Here is a 15,673-nt window from a genome sequence, read left to right as displayed (position 1 = left end):
TGAGTTAATTACATTTCCAATAAACTGTTTCTGAAATTAATCTCTTTCTCCTAGCTTCTCATTACACTTACCCATGTTGCTTGCCTCTGATTGTTTTATTCATTTGCTGTGAAGGAAATGCTGTAGATATTGCTAAGTGTCAGCTCAGATAAATGGCCTCCTTTGTATGAAGGCTTGAAACATGATGAAATCTATCTGTTTTTAAAGGTGGATCTCTTAATTTTCTATCAGTGCTTCAGACAGTCTTGAGGTTGCAGGTTCTGGTACCTTTGTGTTTAAAGCCCAAGAGCCTGTGAAAAAAGGGCAGAGATCAATGCAGGAAGCCTGACTAGAGCTGTAAGGTGACTGGTACAGCATTGTCCATCTGACAAACCACCTGATGGTCTATCTTAAACAAGTGCTGTCACTTGGAATCAAGAGAAATTTTCTTTCTTAAGTGGTCAGCCTGATGGGAGTTGTCAAAAAGCATCAAGCCCTGAATTTTTGTGTGTGTTGCTCTGAAATGTATTTTGTATTGTGCCTTAGCTACAATATTCACTGAGTAACTGCTACCTCCAGTCAATCCCTGTGTCATCTTGAGAAGCCTTAAACCTTTATCTGCCACTCTTTTCAAAACAGTTGCTGAGTGGTAGGCTCAGTAGGGTATCTTTGCTGTGTCTGCTAATCTTACTGCATCCTCCTGCACTGTTTTAAAACAGTGCCACTACCAAGATACATGCAGAAAAGAGTTCTGAATAGAAGGGCATCCCCCATCCTTGGCATGTCCACCATTCTGCCCTACATTTCCTTTTGCCTTCTTTGAGGAAGGTCCCAGTTCTACTACTGTGCAGCTCATTCAGGTTTGGATCTAAATATCTAACACAGGTTCTGGAACCAGACAGCAAAAAAATTTTAAAACCTCCAGTTAAGATACTACCAAACTATGATCTGAATTATACTTTGAGTTGTGCAGCCTGAGTAGGAATTGCTGTCATAAAAGGATGTTCTATCATAAATGGGGGTCTCTTGCTGTATATCTGCAAGACAAATTTTCTGAAAGGGAAAAAAAAATACTTTTATAGCTTGCATTATTATATTTGTTGATTAACTTTCACTGTTGGCAAATATTGTGGAACACAATTCACAGGAATTAAAAGCTCCCCATACAGTGATGTGGTTTTGATGCAAATGTTCTGTATTAACTGCATGGCTTTTACTGAATGAATCATTGTGGTTGTTTGGTTTTTTTTAATAAAGATAATTCAAGACAGTTGAATTGAGCCTTCTAGCTTTGGGTCTTCTATGTAGCAAAATTTGTGTTGTAGTATCTGGTGATGGGCTTGACAGTACTGCACTGTGTAACTTCACAGTGACTAGGATTTAAGTTATTCATCAAAAAAATGCATTCTCCTTTAAAGCAAATTGAAGAGTGGAATTTACTCCAGTTCATGAGAACACAGATCTTGGGGACTATATAAGTTTTCTCTTTAAAATCTTTACCACTTTATTGGGGACTAAATTTTAGTGATCATTTAAGAGGGAATTTACAGTCTTATTCAGGAAAGAATCCTTACTGAAGTCAGAGAGACTTCATGCTTCAGTGCTTTCCTGAATATATTGAGAGAGACTTCAGCATATGCTCAACTGTTTTCTTGAACTGGGACTGCAGAAGGATTTATAAAATTAAAAGGCTGTATCATTACAGACATTATTAAAATTTCAGACTAGTGTTATTATTATGTAGGGATTTTATTCACCATTATCTCACATTTCTATAAAATTCACTTCTTCAAATGACTCTCCTGCAGTCATTGCAGTAATTTCATGGAAATATAGGCTCTGTTGCTCCAGAAACACTGGCTCTCCTAATTCCACTATTTCACACAGCTACTGGTTCAGAGAAGCACAAATTTTTTTTTTTTTTGCCTGTCTCACTTCACTCAAGAACATCCTAACTTTATATAGGGCCCTTTGTGGTAGAAGTAAATTAAATCTTGATCCCACTGGCAATTACCAATTTTCCATTTGTGAATGTGAGCTGTTCTGGTGTACCACCACAAACAATCCTCAGACAACAGATTTCCTGTTGTACCTCATTCACCTTCTGCATGGAGGGACAGTAGTATGACATGGTGTATGTGTGGAATGAGGACACAAAGTAAATGCATCCTGTAAGGCAGGTTTGATTTAAAGCAATTCAGTAGCTGTTCTTTCTTAATGTGAAATAAAGACAAGAAGTGCAAAATAGCAGTAAAGCTTTCAACTGAAAGCTGCCAAAGGACAATTAATAAATTTAATTTAAAATCAGATTTTCTTCAACTAACCTTGTTTCCCAGAATGGCTTTGTCAGCAAAAAGAAAGTAAGTGAAAAGGATCGATAGCTCATCTCCTTTGTTGTAATCATTACCTGGTAGTTTTCTTTTTTAACCTTTCACCTCTCTTTAGCCTTTATTCTTCATGCCAAAATGGAGTCACTTTCTGCAGTATGTTTCATACAACTCCAAAATGCACTTCAGTGAAATAAGTACTGCTGATTTCAACTAAAATGTGTGCTAGCTTAAGTTCTTCATCCTATGAGATAAAGAAGTGAGAGAGAGAGGTTAGAAGGAAAGGTTGCAGTGGAATACTTAGGGCAACTTGGAGCCTTTGCAGAACAATGTATTATTAAATGAACTCATGCAGACTCATAGCTTGGTTAACTCTTAAAAGGAGAAAGGTTCAGGGGCAGAGTTTACTGTCTAGGTTTCTTTCACAAATGATATCCACTTATTCTCAAGTATCTTAAAAGATGAATTCAGAAATTAAAGTTGTGCCATGCTGTAACTTCTCCAGTTGCTTCTTCCCCACTCCTGAGTAAAAAAAAAAGATTTTTTTTTTTTTTTTTTTTAAGGCAGAGAATAGCTGTAATTTGTCCTGCACTTTGTCTTTTCACATCTGTCATTTCAATAGAGAATACATGGCTGTAAGTTTCTGCTTTGTCTGTGACTGTTCTGAACTGTGTGGCTGCTACATGAGGGAGGAGAAGGATGAATTTTCTGTAACAGCTGAGGAACCAGTATGATTTCTCAGATGGAATTCAGGACTTTGGAGTCTTGATCTACTGTTCTACAGATTGCAAATCATGTTCTTTCTGTGAAATAAGTGCTGGTTAGGAATTCTAATGTGTAAAACCTACCAGAATAAGGAAGTGCTTGTCAAAGACGCTCATGTTACACATCAAATTTATATAATACACAGTTTAAGTTGATGAAATTTCTTGTGACATGTGAGTGTTTATTTGCAGACATCCATATAAATACACACTGCACTGTAAGTTGTGCCTTGAAAAATCACTGTGCTACTTTAAACAAGAGTCAGAAATTTCAGGGTGGATTTCAGATGCTGAATCAAACATTCTGTCATCATATTGTTACTACTCTGTAGCAACCAGTATGGAGTAGAAGTATTGTGTTTAAAGTCAACATTTGTTTTTTCTTCTTGAAGAATTTCAGTGTAATGATTTAAGGTATAAGCATCTCTGCATATAGTTATGTATGTGTGTAACTAAATGTGCAGCATATGTTGTTGAGAGGCACACAATAAAGAACCAACAGTCCTCCATAAATTATTCACAGGGCTTTCTCTCAAACAGTAACATGACAGAGAGGTTACCTGTGTGTTCTTCAGCTACCCTGAAAGCACAGGAGAAAAGGGAGCAGATATATGCTAGTTTTAAATGTTTGTCTAACAGGTTGCTGTGTAGCAGCTCTCCAAACCCTGCTATCAGCTTGTGGCTCTCTTCACAGTGTGAGTCCTGTCACTTAGATGGAGGCGTGGAGCAACCTCCTCTCTCCATAAGCCCAAATTGAATCAGCCCTTGAAAAGTTCTGAAGAACAGGAGATGGTCATTTTCTGAAACCTGAAAGCATTTTCTGTGTGACCTGATGCTTCATGGCTCTCATGTTATAAAAAGATTCAGATGTTATTCCTCCTGAGCATTTTGCTCAGCTGCCTCTGTGCCTCCTTTGTGCCACTCCAAGGAGGTGCCTGGTATGTCTTGGTGTCTGTCAGCCCTACCATGCAAAAGCTAGAGGTATGAACAAGAGCCACAAGAATTAGGCTTCCAGTTATGGGAGAGTACAGAAAGGCTGGGTAGGGGATTTACGTGTTCCTGTGTCCAAAATGCAAACTGCCCTTTGGCAAAAACCAACCTTGTGCTTATCTAAGACTTAGAGCTTAAAACTGGTACTTTTCCTTTGTGGCTGTAAGGAAGATTAGGTCTCTCATCCATGCTGGAGTGCTTCAGCTAAATTTAACTCAAATGCCTGTTGGAAAGATTTACTCATAGGATTATGGCACAGCTGTGGAAACTGCTGCTGTTGTTTTGGTTGGAGCTTTGAGACAACCTTATCGAGGCGGGGGGTGGAATATTGAATTTTTATTTTTCTATATTTACATGCTAGTGTGTATGATGCCAGGGGAGAAAGAAAGAGGTGCACAGCTGAATGGTGTCAGGCAACAAGTTGTGCAATAGCACTGGGCAAAGGCAGTGCTTTGATAGGAAGCCAGTTTCACCCTCCACATTTCCTGCGTGTGTGGCTAGTGACACATCAGAGAAAAATTTTTTTTTTTTAAGCAAGATGCAAAGCTTAGAATAAAGTTCATTGCAATAAATTTCTAGGCAGTTCTCTTCTGATATGTGAAAGCTGTGTGGCACTGCTCACATTTGCTGGTCTCATTTTTGGTCAAACGTTTATTTCAAGGCGTCCTGTCTGTATTTCTCTTCCAGGTTCAGGTCCTTCGTAACGCAGGGGAAGAAGTGACCCTAACTGTGTCCTTTCTGAAAAGAGCACCTGCTTTTCTCAAACTGCCTCTGAATGAAGATTGTGCATGTAAGCTTTTATTACGTGACCAAAAGAAAACTCAATTCAGTGCTCATGAACGCTTGCAGCTTTCCAACCTGCTGTGCGTTAAAGGGTGATTGACAGCAGCTTTTTTGGTCACCATTGCTGCCTGAATGCCTGAATCCTCATATTGCCAGGTCTTGTAGCAGCTTTCACCTCAGGCAATAAATTGCTCTCTTTGCTTGAAAACCAGACCACCATGGCTGGCGTGAATCAGCAAAGTTGCAGGTAAAATAGGGGAACTGCATTTGTTTGCAGTAGTTCACATCCTCATGCAGAGTATTTAAAAGCATTTTTTTTCAGGCAGCATCTGATAATATTTTAGTGTGAAAGAGTTTTGTCTTGTAAATGTGGAAATGAGATTGTGTCTATTTAGAGGACTTAAATTTCCTGTTTAAAATTCAGAGGCTTTGGTGGAGGTGTCTGTCTACCTAAAAATAAATTAGTCTGGATGATTTCTATTTTGTTGAAGTCCAACTGAGTTTTAGTCAGCTAGCCCCATGAGAGACATATGGAGACAGCTGCCTTCCTTTAATTATATTAAATTGTAAGTGTGGGTGCATAATTATAGACAGTTACAGCACATCTAAGCATATTTATATGTCAGCTTGTGCCTTTTGTTACTGCTGCTTTCCTTCTGCTTCTTTCTCCTAGGAGGGTAAAATACATTATCTAATTTTTAAGAAAAAACAAAAAACAAAACAATAAATATTTGAATACTTTCAGTTTGTCTTTTGAAGTTGGTAGGAGTTAAATAAATTACTAAATAATATTTTATATAATCATTTGTTGAAGTCCTAACTTTATCTTCCATCTAGGTATTAAGTTTTAATGAAACAGGGAGAAAAAAATATTTAGACCCCCATATTCTTAATTGTTTCCCACTACATTTGTCCCTTTTATGGGAGGTTGAGGTACCACAGAGTACCCCAGGTAATGCACATTAAACATGCATTTGCATTGATCCTGTCATGTTCCTTTTGAGGTCTATCACTGTAGTTTCGTAATCTCTTAGGACAGTTAGAATTGTCAATGATCATAACAAATGCATTATTTGACTTGTTCCTTCAAGTAGAAACCAAATGAGGAGGTACACTTACCCTTTTATCATTAAATTGACCAAAACCTTTGCTGTTTTGTTTGTTTGGGGTTTTTTTTTGGGTTGTTGGTTGATTGTGGGGTTTTTTTCCCTCACCAAGCAGATTATTAACTCTTTTAAGCAAATAACCAGAAAAGAGATTCTTGAGCTCCCTGCTCCGATTAAAAAGGTGCTCCAATCAAACCATTTTTACTTTCAAACCAGAAGACAGCTAATGGGTATGTTGGATATGATAAAACTAGTGTGGGGAGAGGAATAACAGACACAGACAAATTTGAATTCTAACATTATAGATTAATGAAGATTTTTTGGTATCTTTATGTTTGCATTAGGTGCCCCCAGTGACCAAAGCAGTGGCACATCCTCTCCTCTATGTGACAGTGGTTTGCATCTCAACTACCATCCCAACAACACGGTAAGAGCTCAGTTCCTTGATGGAATTGCACAGAGTAATGATACTATAATAGCTAAGTGGAGGTAACTAATAAGGGGCAGCAACACAGGAGGAACTCTAATTAATATTGGAGATAGAGAGTTCCATAGGGGGCAGATAGAATTGCCATATTAATATATGGCTGTGAATTAAACTATGAGAAACCATACCAGCCTGGGTAGATGTAGTTACTATTTTTATCTGGGCAATAGGGATATTGTTTTTTCTTCTATTTTTCCAGAATATAGGAGTTAAAATTATTAAAATTAAAAGATATCTATTTAAAGAAGAAGTAGAAAACTTTTTCTGAATATTTTTTCATGATGGTGATTTTATTTATTACCTAAAACTCCTGGTGGAGGAAGATTTAGATGCATGGGTTTGCCTGGTTTTAAGGTTGAGAGCATTTTACTTCTAGTAGCTTCAAATCTTACTGAAGAATGATAGCATTAGGAGGCTGAAATACTACAGATGTATGATCAGATTTTTAAGTAAAAGCCACTGCTGAAGTGCAACAAGGGGTTTCTAACCTTTGTGTTAGCCAGAAAATACAAAATTTCCATTAGTTTATATAGTTCTAAAGGTTTATTTGCTGCATTTTTGGCCTTGTGATAGCTGAAAATAGATAACATAAATAAATCAGTAGTAGAAGTATCATATCATTTTTGACTGAACAGTTTTAACCATGTGTTAAATCCCATCCACAGTTATCATGTTTTGAGGTGGTGTCATCAGAATAGGTGTGTGTGGGGCCATGGAAAACAAATGGGTACCAGGTATAAAACTAAAACTAGTAGCTGATGATGTGTGATATGTAGTAAATATTTGCTTCTATTCATGACTAGCCATTTTAAAAAAAGCACAATCTGTTTCCCCTAGGTTTTTAGAATACTGTTCCTCACGCTTCCTCTAAGCATATTGATGTGGAGGTTTATATAGTTTTGTTGTCTTTGTGAGAAAAAGTTCAGAATTGCTCCAGTGCAAGGTAAAACGGACGACAAATGATTTGGGGAAAGTGGGACACAATGCCAAAAGAAATACAGTCTTTGAAGTCTATCTCTCTCTTTTCAAATCTGCTGAGTACTTAGAGTGAAGCTCAAAACTAAGAAGGACCTTTTGATGTTTTCCAGGATACATTATCATGTTCCTCATGGCCAGCATCTCCAGGACTTAGGTGGGAAAAAAGGTGGTGTGATCTCCGATTAATTCCACTTCTTCATTCGCGGTTTTCCCAGTACCTTCCAGGATCAGATTTGTGCAGGTAAAGACATTCAGAAAGCTAAAACTTGACCTCTTGGTTGACAGATACAAGCCATAGGGACTTGCCTTATTAGAAGAATGGCTTATTAGTTTGACTGTAGTTGTCAGAGACATGAAACATAGGAGCTTTCTAAAAGGTCTATCTAGGGCCATGTCAGCCCAGTTTCTGCTCTGACATCAGCCAGGACCAGGTATGTGGGGAAGGTGTGATCTTCCTGCTTGCACCTACTGGTCAGCATGCTTCTCAATTCAGATTGCATGTAGGTCATCATATTTAATAACTGCCAATGCTTCTGTCCTCAAAAGCTTTCTGCCATCCTCAAAAGCTTTTTTCCTAAGCTCCTCTGTTTTTGTTTTTTTATAGCTTAGGTTTTGGCAATACACTGTGGTACTTAGCTTTGCATTCTAATTAGGTTTTAAAATCTACTTGCTTTATTGAAATCTCTCACCTGGTAACTTCATTGGGTGAAACAATTCTGTTATTTGAAACGATGTCCCCATGGGAACAGTGAGCCAAGAGCAGAAGGTGACAGCAGGGCTGGATGAGGCAGTGTCCAGGCAGATAAGGGCTTCGTTTGACTGCCCCCACTGCAGGAGCAGAACAGGCTTAAGGGCGGTCTTCAAGTGAGTCCATTGTTGCTTAATTTAATATTTTCCTAGTAAATCAGAAGAAATCCTAAAGGAAGGTAAGAATATTCTGGGATCATTATTGTTCTTCAGATTAAAAGTAAAAGAAAGTAGCTACAAACTATAGCAAGGCATAGTATAAGATTATGATCATGCTTGTTAAAAGGTTTAAATACCAAGGTGTTCTGTGGAGTAATTTATCATCTGTGTGTATAAGAATGAAGTTCTAATACTAAAAAAAAATCCTCTGAGTTCCAGCAGGTAAGTCATTAACTAGAGGACAGCTGTCTGCAGTTATAGAGCATATTTCTCCATTACCTCTTCTTCTAACCCATTAGAAACATTAATTCTTAAAATAAGCTCAAAGGATGTATCATTTGTGAGGCGGTGAGCCCTTACTAATTGAGATAAACTCTGAATGTCCCGTGTAGCCTTCATGTCTGCCAGCTTAGATGTGTCAGTGTGGAAAGACTTTATGCTGTATACCCTCATGGTTTGTCAGGCATTAGCAGTTCAAAACAGCCTGTTCCTCTGTTCATACACACGTAAAATTACCCAACTGATACAGAAAAAGCTTCATTAATATTTCTGGAAGGACTGTTTTGTGACAGCACCTCCCCAGTGTCTTCTCTCTGCTGTTCTGCTCACCCTTCCAGTGTTTCTGTGGGTCCTACAGTCAGCTGCTACCATCTACCCCATGGTGGCTTATGATGTCCCCCAGAAACTAAGGAAAAAGGAGTGTTCTTCAGCCTCAGTTTGGGGTTGTGGGGGTTGAATTTGTATTGTTTCTTACCAGAGCCTGCTTCCTTATCACTGCTTCTCAGCAAACATTTGATAGTTCTACAAAAGCCTCCTACAGCCTCAGTTAATTCCAAGGGATGTTGTTTCTTAGAAGTACACTGCCTGGATTGGCTTTGGTTTACACAATAGGCTGAGTAGAAAAGAGCCCTGAAAGGAATGCTGCTATTTTTCCTAAAAGAGATAATAAGCAAATTTGTCTGAGCATCATGCTGTCCTTTTTCTGTAATGACTTATTCAGGCTTCTGGTCAGGAAGAACTTTCTGTGTATGTTTACAGTCATTTAAAATAAAGGATATGCTAAACAAATGTTAGCTACGTTATCTGAAGATGCTTTAAATAAATCTGCCTCAAAAAGCTGACCTAAATTACTGTGAAAATGAGTCACTGAAAGTAGTCCTTAGTTTGTACCTTTGGGTTTTAAGGAAAAAAATCACTACCAGGCAACTAAACTGCTGTTAACTGATGGATTTAGATAAACCACCACTCTTAGCATGTTCGTGTTAGGACACAAAAAACTTATCACAGAATCATGATTATTATATATTTTTACACATATATATCTGAAATATTACATTTTATTCATTATTCTCCTATAAGAACTGGTTCTTGTGATGGAACTCTCAAAGTAAAGGTGTGTCCTTAATTCATTTTTAATGCTTGTCCTAACTGAAGGAAAAAAATCTCTATTTGACATGAATACAGCAAAGGCATTTATGGTAGAGATAGATATAAGCTCTGTGTTCTACAGAATCAGAATATAATTTCAAGACGTAAAAAAAAAATATATTTTGCAGATTCTCTCTTCAGATGTCAGAAATTGTCTTCAGTGACAGTTTTACCTTGAAAATAACACTCAGTTTGCCTGAACCATTCTCAAAGAATCTAAATGGCTATTTAATTTTTTGTAGCAGAGTGCCAGAAGGGAAACTTGATATTCTCTGTGTTTAGTAATCTCTTACTCAGAGATACAGATTAATATTGAAGGGTTTTGGTTCTGAAGCCAGAAACCTGTGAGCTTTCCAAAGGCTGTTAGCCAAGGAGGCTATTTACTGAAAAATTAAGTTTGCCACTGCTTTAGCATCTGAAAGTTTTCTCGTGTTCTCTAATGGTTCAGCATTCAGCTGTGGAAAGTCAGTGCATAATGCATGACAGATTGTTGTGTAGATGCTCAGATTGGTACTGAGATAGAGGCATCCAGGTTGGCCATTGCTTTTGTCATTGGATGTCTCTTGGCATTTCAGTGTATTTTGCTAGTGCTCCTGTATTCAGAATTGCAGTTCAGAAAAAAAATAATGAATGCTACCTGTTAGATTTTGAATTTTCCAGCTTTTCTATCAGTAGTTTAGAAAAGGATCAAAATTCTATAACCAAGAGTAAGTGATGAGAGGCATCCAGAAAGGAATCTTGCTGTATTTAAACTATGGCTTAGAAAAATGAAGCAAAAGTTGTTGAGAAAAAGGTACTGTATTCCACTGGATTCTGCATTGTCCACTGTGCTCTTTCTCTGGGATCTGCAGTATTAAAGTATTAACCCTTTCATATGTGTCAGCTATTTGACTTGCTTAGCTTCTGAAGTCATACAGTGTTGGTCAAGGTTCCATGGAGCCAGTCCATGGAAGATGTTTTTATAGCTTTATAGAAACTTAACATGGTCTGAGTTGACCTTTTAGCATGATCTTTCTAATATGTCAGGTATTTATGAAACAAGAAAACCAGCAATTAATCAGTGTTCAGTGGCTGACCTTCATTGTAGTTGAAAGAAAAGCATTTCTCCAAGTATTGTTAAGATGATGTGCTAGAACAGATGAAATTTTCTTCTGACCTGATGTGTTGTGACATGTCTATAGGCAAAATGCGTTCCAAGTAATTGCTGTGGATGGGGTTTGCAGTGGAATAATTCAGTGTCTCTCTGCTGAAGACTGTATTGACTGGCTACAAGCAATAGCAAGTAACATTTCCAACCTCACAAAGCACAATGTAAGTATGGATCCAAGTAAGCCAGAAGGTTTCCCAATCATATTTGATTATAACTGTCATAAAGGCCTAATGGGTTCACACACAGAATTATCTGCATATAAACAGTGCTTGAGGCTGTCTGAGAGAAGTCAACTCAGGTTTGTCATCAAATCAGACTTTGTGAGAAATCATTGAATGGGAAAACATTTTCCCCTGCAGTCATATAGTTCACTTCATCACTATCAGAGTTATTCATTTCTTAGCAATACCAGCTAGCATTAGAATCAAAGACCAGACAGGCAGGAGAAAGCCCAACCTGATGGATAAGCACATATCAAAGCAAAAAATTCTGTGCTTTCTGCACAGTTTGAGAGAGTCCATCTGTGTAAAGTCTTGTATAATCATATCTGAATTACATATTAGGTATCATTTAACTCAAGGTGATTCTGTGGTATAGGTATGCTTATTGTCAGCAAAGTTTAAATGCATTTATGCTTCATGCACTGTACTTCTATGATCTGATCTTGTGGGATAGAGTTTTCTTTTTATTGGAGCAAGGATGAACCTTAGGCAAAAGTTTTGCCAAACTAGTAGCAGCTTGATTGAAAGATCTTCTGGACCTGCCTAGGATGTGTTTTGCATTTGTTAGATGACATTTAGTTTTTCCTGTAGAAGCCTATATGTTATCTTTCTTGGTTTTGCTCAAAAAAATAAAGCACACATGGGTAACTCCACTGTTTTGAATTGAGTTATAACAAGGAAGCCCTTGAGGATTCAATTTATATTCTCTCAGTTTTCCTGAAATCTGCTTTAGCCTCCCAAACCTACCTCTAAATTTGCTTTTGTTTCAAACACACATCGAAGGAAGTTACATTTCTCGGAGATTTATATTCAAGATGCAAAACTATGTTCCATCTGGCAGCAATATCTAAAAGTCATTGTCTTACAAAAACGTGACAGACATGAATTTATCCACCATCTGCAAGCTTCCACACAGTACAAGCCAACTTTATGGCTGTTTATTCATCCTTACAATGCAGTGTTGATGTATAGAACCTTTCTTATCTCACTAGGCATCCTGAGAAATGAGGCTGCTGATTGTTTTTTTTTTTTCCTCTTGCCATCTTTGCTACCTAAATTGGCATATTTATTAACTTATAGCAATAGATAGATGAACCTAAATTTTTATCTGATAGTACTATATGTAGCTTTGATGAGACTGTAATTATGATTTGGTAATATAAATTGAATTGCAGTAATGCACTGCTGTTAGGGTTTCAGTGTTTCAAAAATGAGTAGAGGTAATTCTGCACTAGTTTCCATACATACAGAAGCACTGGATCTCATGCTTGATGATATGGAGACAGTGAATTCTACAACTATTATGCCAGTCTTTGCATTTACTTCATCTCAAAGACATCCTGCAAAGTAATTGTGAGAGTTAGGGCTTAAGACAATTATCCATAAATCTTTTCTTAGAACTGCCCTAATTGTTCACAGCCTGTGTGAATTTATGGAAGCCAATGAGGCTTTCTTTTCTGTAATGTACTTTTAAATTGTCAGTTGCCAGAAAGAATTAGTTATTTGACAGCATATGTGATAAGTGGATATAAGAAATGGTAGAAACACAGGGCTGGGGGGAACCCAGCAAACACAAACTGTTGCTGAGAACAATGATTGGATGTGATTAGAGGTCCCTACATTTTCTTTCTTTACAAGATGGTTATTGACATGCACATACTGTTGATGATAGCATTTTTCCTCCAAGGGAGGCATTTTTTCACAGTCATTCTCACTATTGTAACTTTGATAAAGGTAACAGATTCATAGATTCATAGAATTGTTTAGGTTGGAATGGATCCTAAAGCTCATCCAGTTCCAACCCCCCTGTGAGGGCCAGGATACCTGCCACTATCCCAGGTTGCAAACTGGCCTTGAACATCTCCAGGAAGGGGACATCCATGACCTCCTTTGGGCAACCTGTTCCAGTGTCTCACCACCCTCACTGTAATCAATTTCTTCCTAATGTCCAATCTGCATCTCACCTTCTCAAGCCTGAAGTCATTCGCTCTTGTCTTATCACTACAAGCCTTCATAAAAGGTCCCTTCTCAGCTTTCTTGTAGGGCCAGTTAGATACTGTTCAGCCTTCTCTACTCCAGATTGAACAGCCCCAACTTTCTCAGCCTGTCACCATAGGGGAGGTTCTCCAGCCCTCTGATCATTTTTGTGACCTCCTCTGGACCTGCTCCAGCATTTCCATGTCTGTCTTATGCTGGGGTCATCAGAACTGGACATGGTACTGCAGGTGGGGTCTCATGAGAGGAGAGTAGAGGGGGAGAATCACCTCCTTTGTCCTACTGGTCACCCTTTGGGTGCATCCCAGGATACAGTTGTCCCTCAGGGCTGCAAGCACACTTCATCTGATTGATGCAGTATTGCATGGAGTTAGATTAAATTCTTGCCTTGCACTAATATTTACATAAAAGTAAAACATCAGACTAGTGAGAACGTTCTTTGGTTTTTGTAGGATTTAAATTAAGCTCTGAGACTCTTTCTCTTCATTCCTTATTATTGAAGTCTTCAGTTGACATAGTGTAATAAAGATTCTACTAATCTGTTTAGTTATGAGACACTTTGGAGGGATGTCATATTTGCCATTAAGATCCTACCCTGCTGAAAGGTAAGGAACCTGTAGTTAAAATAAAAAAAAGGAGGCAAAAAACCCATCTCTTCATGGCTTTAAATCAGCAAAGAAACAATGACAAGAACAAAGAAAGTAGGAGCAGTCTAACTGGGAACCCAGGTGAGCCACTTGGGTTTTGCAGACAGGCAGCACATGGGAAAAAAAGTACTCATTATAAGTTGCCCTTTCCTGCCAAAATACCAAGCTGCCCTTTCAGTAGCAGTTGGAGACTTCCAGCTTACTTTAACCTAGTTTTTTATTGTGTAGTAAACTGTTCAATATTCCACAATTGGTTTATTTTAAGCAAGAGTGTGTTGAAAGTGGCTGTTGAATCAAAACAGCAACTGGGAACTGGCAGGCTAGGCAATAATAACCTTTCTTTTGTAGCCCTCCTCTTGACTGTCTTAAAAAAAAAAATCCCAAGCAAACATTTATATCATGGTGTGTGTTTTAAAGTGAGGTTAGGTTGTTTTCACATCTCTTTACCCTTTTCCCCTTATGGTTACATCTTCCATATCCAATTAATTTAAAAAAAAAAAAGAGAGACGAAAAGAAGAATAAACTAAAAGAAATTGAAATGCACTCAAAACACCATGAAGCACCTCAGGGAATACATTATCAGTAAACTAATGTTTTGAAAGCACTTTCTCCATTTGGTTGTCTTGCTTCATAAAGTGCCATAGACATAGACATCCAGTGCACTCTGATAGTGCACTGCTTATATCTGCCTGAGGAAGAGAATGGAGTTGGGAGGAAGAGGCAGAGGGCGGTTTCAAGAGATTGGAGCAGCCAAGCCCAGTTGATGGGAAAACAGATAAAACAGCAAATTACCACTAGGCATAATGTACTGCAGTGGAAATGGCCCCAAATCCTTTGGACTTGCCATTTCTCTGCTAACAAAATGTGTTAGGGAACTGCTCCACAGCTTTCTTATCTCTTGTAAATACCTGATGTAAGTGGCAGGCATTCCTGGGGGGGAGTCTGTGCTGATTGTGAGTGTTAACATGATTGTAGGGTTGGTTTTGGATTTCTTTTTTTTCCCCATTTTGCTTATTTCAGAGAAATGAGGTAATTACATACAAAACTTACTTCAAATGCTGTCGTTGAGGTCATGAAGTCAAGCTTAAAAAATTGATGCACCTTGTTCCATTCTCATCTCCCAGTGTGTGGTACTCTGTGACTTACCTCACTGAAATATTAGTTTCCTGAAGGTGTTTTTAGCTTTTTGAACTGTTTATAGTGACAATATGAGAAGTGGGGGGTTTCTGCCTTTTTTTTTTTTTAATTTGTTTTAAAATAGTTTTGAAGCATTTTACCACATGATAAAGGGCATTTTCCTAACTGTAACAATCAGGAGCTGTCATACAGTGCATGTATTCACTTGAGACAACTTTGATCTTTAATAACTCTAGCTTACTTAGAAAGTAACAAAGCACAACTTCCATTGACTGCTTTTTCAAATTGTCTGATTTTCCACCCTTTCTGATAGTATTTCAGTTTAGGAATCTTATAAATATTATTGTTCATGAAAGAAAATACTTAGTTAAGTAGTTTTCTGGAGTTGATTTAGGAAGTTGCTGGCAAAGTATGTATGAAAAATAGGTTTGTTGGGGGAATGCAGCTGCCTTAAATATCAGCTACTCTTTGCTTTTCTGTATTTGTCCTGGTTCTTAAACACAGATAGCTATGGAGTTTACTAATAAGTGAAACAGATGTCCCAAAGATGCAGTGTTCTTCATAGAATCCTGAATTTCCTAGAGTCATAGAATCAGTCAGGGTTGGAAGGGCCCTCAAGGCTCATCCAGTTCCAACCCCCCTGCCATGGGCAGGGACACCTCACACTAGATCAGGTTGCTCAGAGCCACATTCAGCCTGGCCTTAGATATGGGATGAGGCTTCTACCACCTCCATGGGCAACTTGTTCCAGTGTCTAACCACCCTCATGGTGTAA

The 15,673-nt window shown here is 38.1% G+C and overlaps 1 protein-coding gene across 2 annotated transcripts in view; it reads left to right on the top strand.

The window, feature by feature from the left end:
- Positions 1-15,673, top strand: part of SNTG1 (syntrophin gamma 1) — a 110,897-nt gene that overhangs the window by 34,060 nt on the left and 61,164 nt on the right. For both annotated transcript variants that reach the window (XM_054394719.1, XM_054394718.1), the window contains exons 7-10: positions 4,748-4,850; positions 6,294-6,376; positions 7,525-7,655; positions 10,930-11,059. In XM_054394719.1, coding sequence (XP_054250694.1) covers positions 4,748-4,850; positions 6,294-6,376; positions 7,525-7,655; positions 10,930-11,059 — 447 coding nt within the window. The remainder of the gene's footprint in view (positions 1-4,747; positions 4,851-6,293; positions 6,377-7,524; positions 7,656-10,929; positions 11,060-15,673) is intronic.

The sequence above is a fragment of the Indicator indicator genome, chromosome 31 (assembly GCF_027791375.1).
Source record: "Indicator indicator isolate 239-I01 chromosome 31, UM_Iind_1.1, whole genome shotgun sequence".
Lineage (NCBI taxonomy): Eukaryota > Metazoa > Chordata > Aves > Piciformes > Indicatoridae > Indicator > Indicator indicator.
The sequence above is the reverse complement of the archived record's forward strand: the minus strand, read 5'-3'. Positions and strand labels throughout refer to the sequence as shown.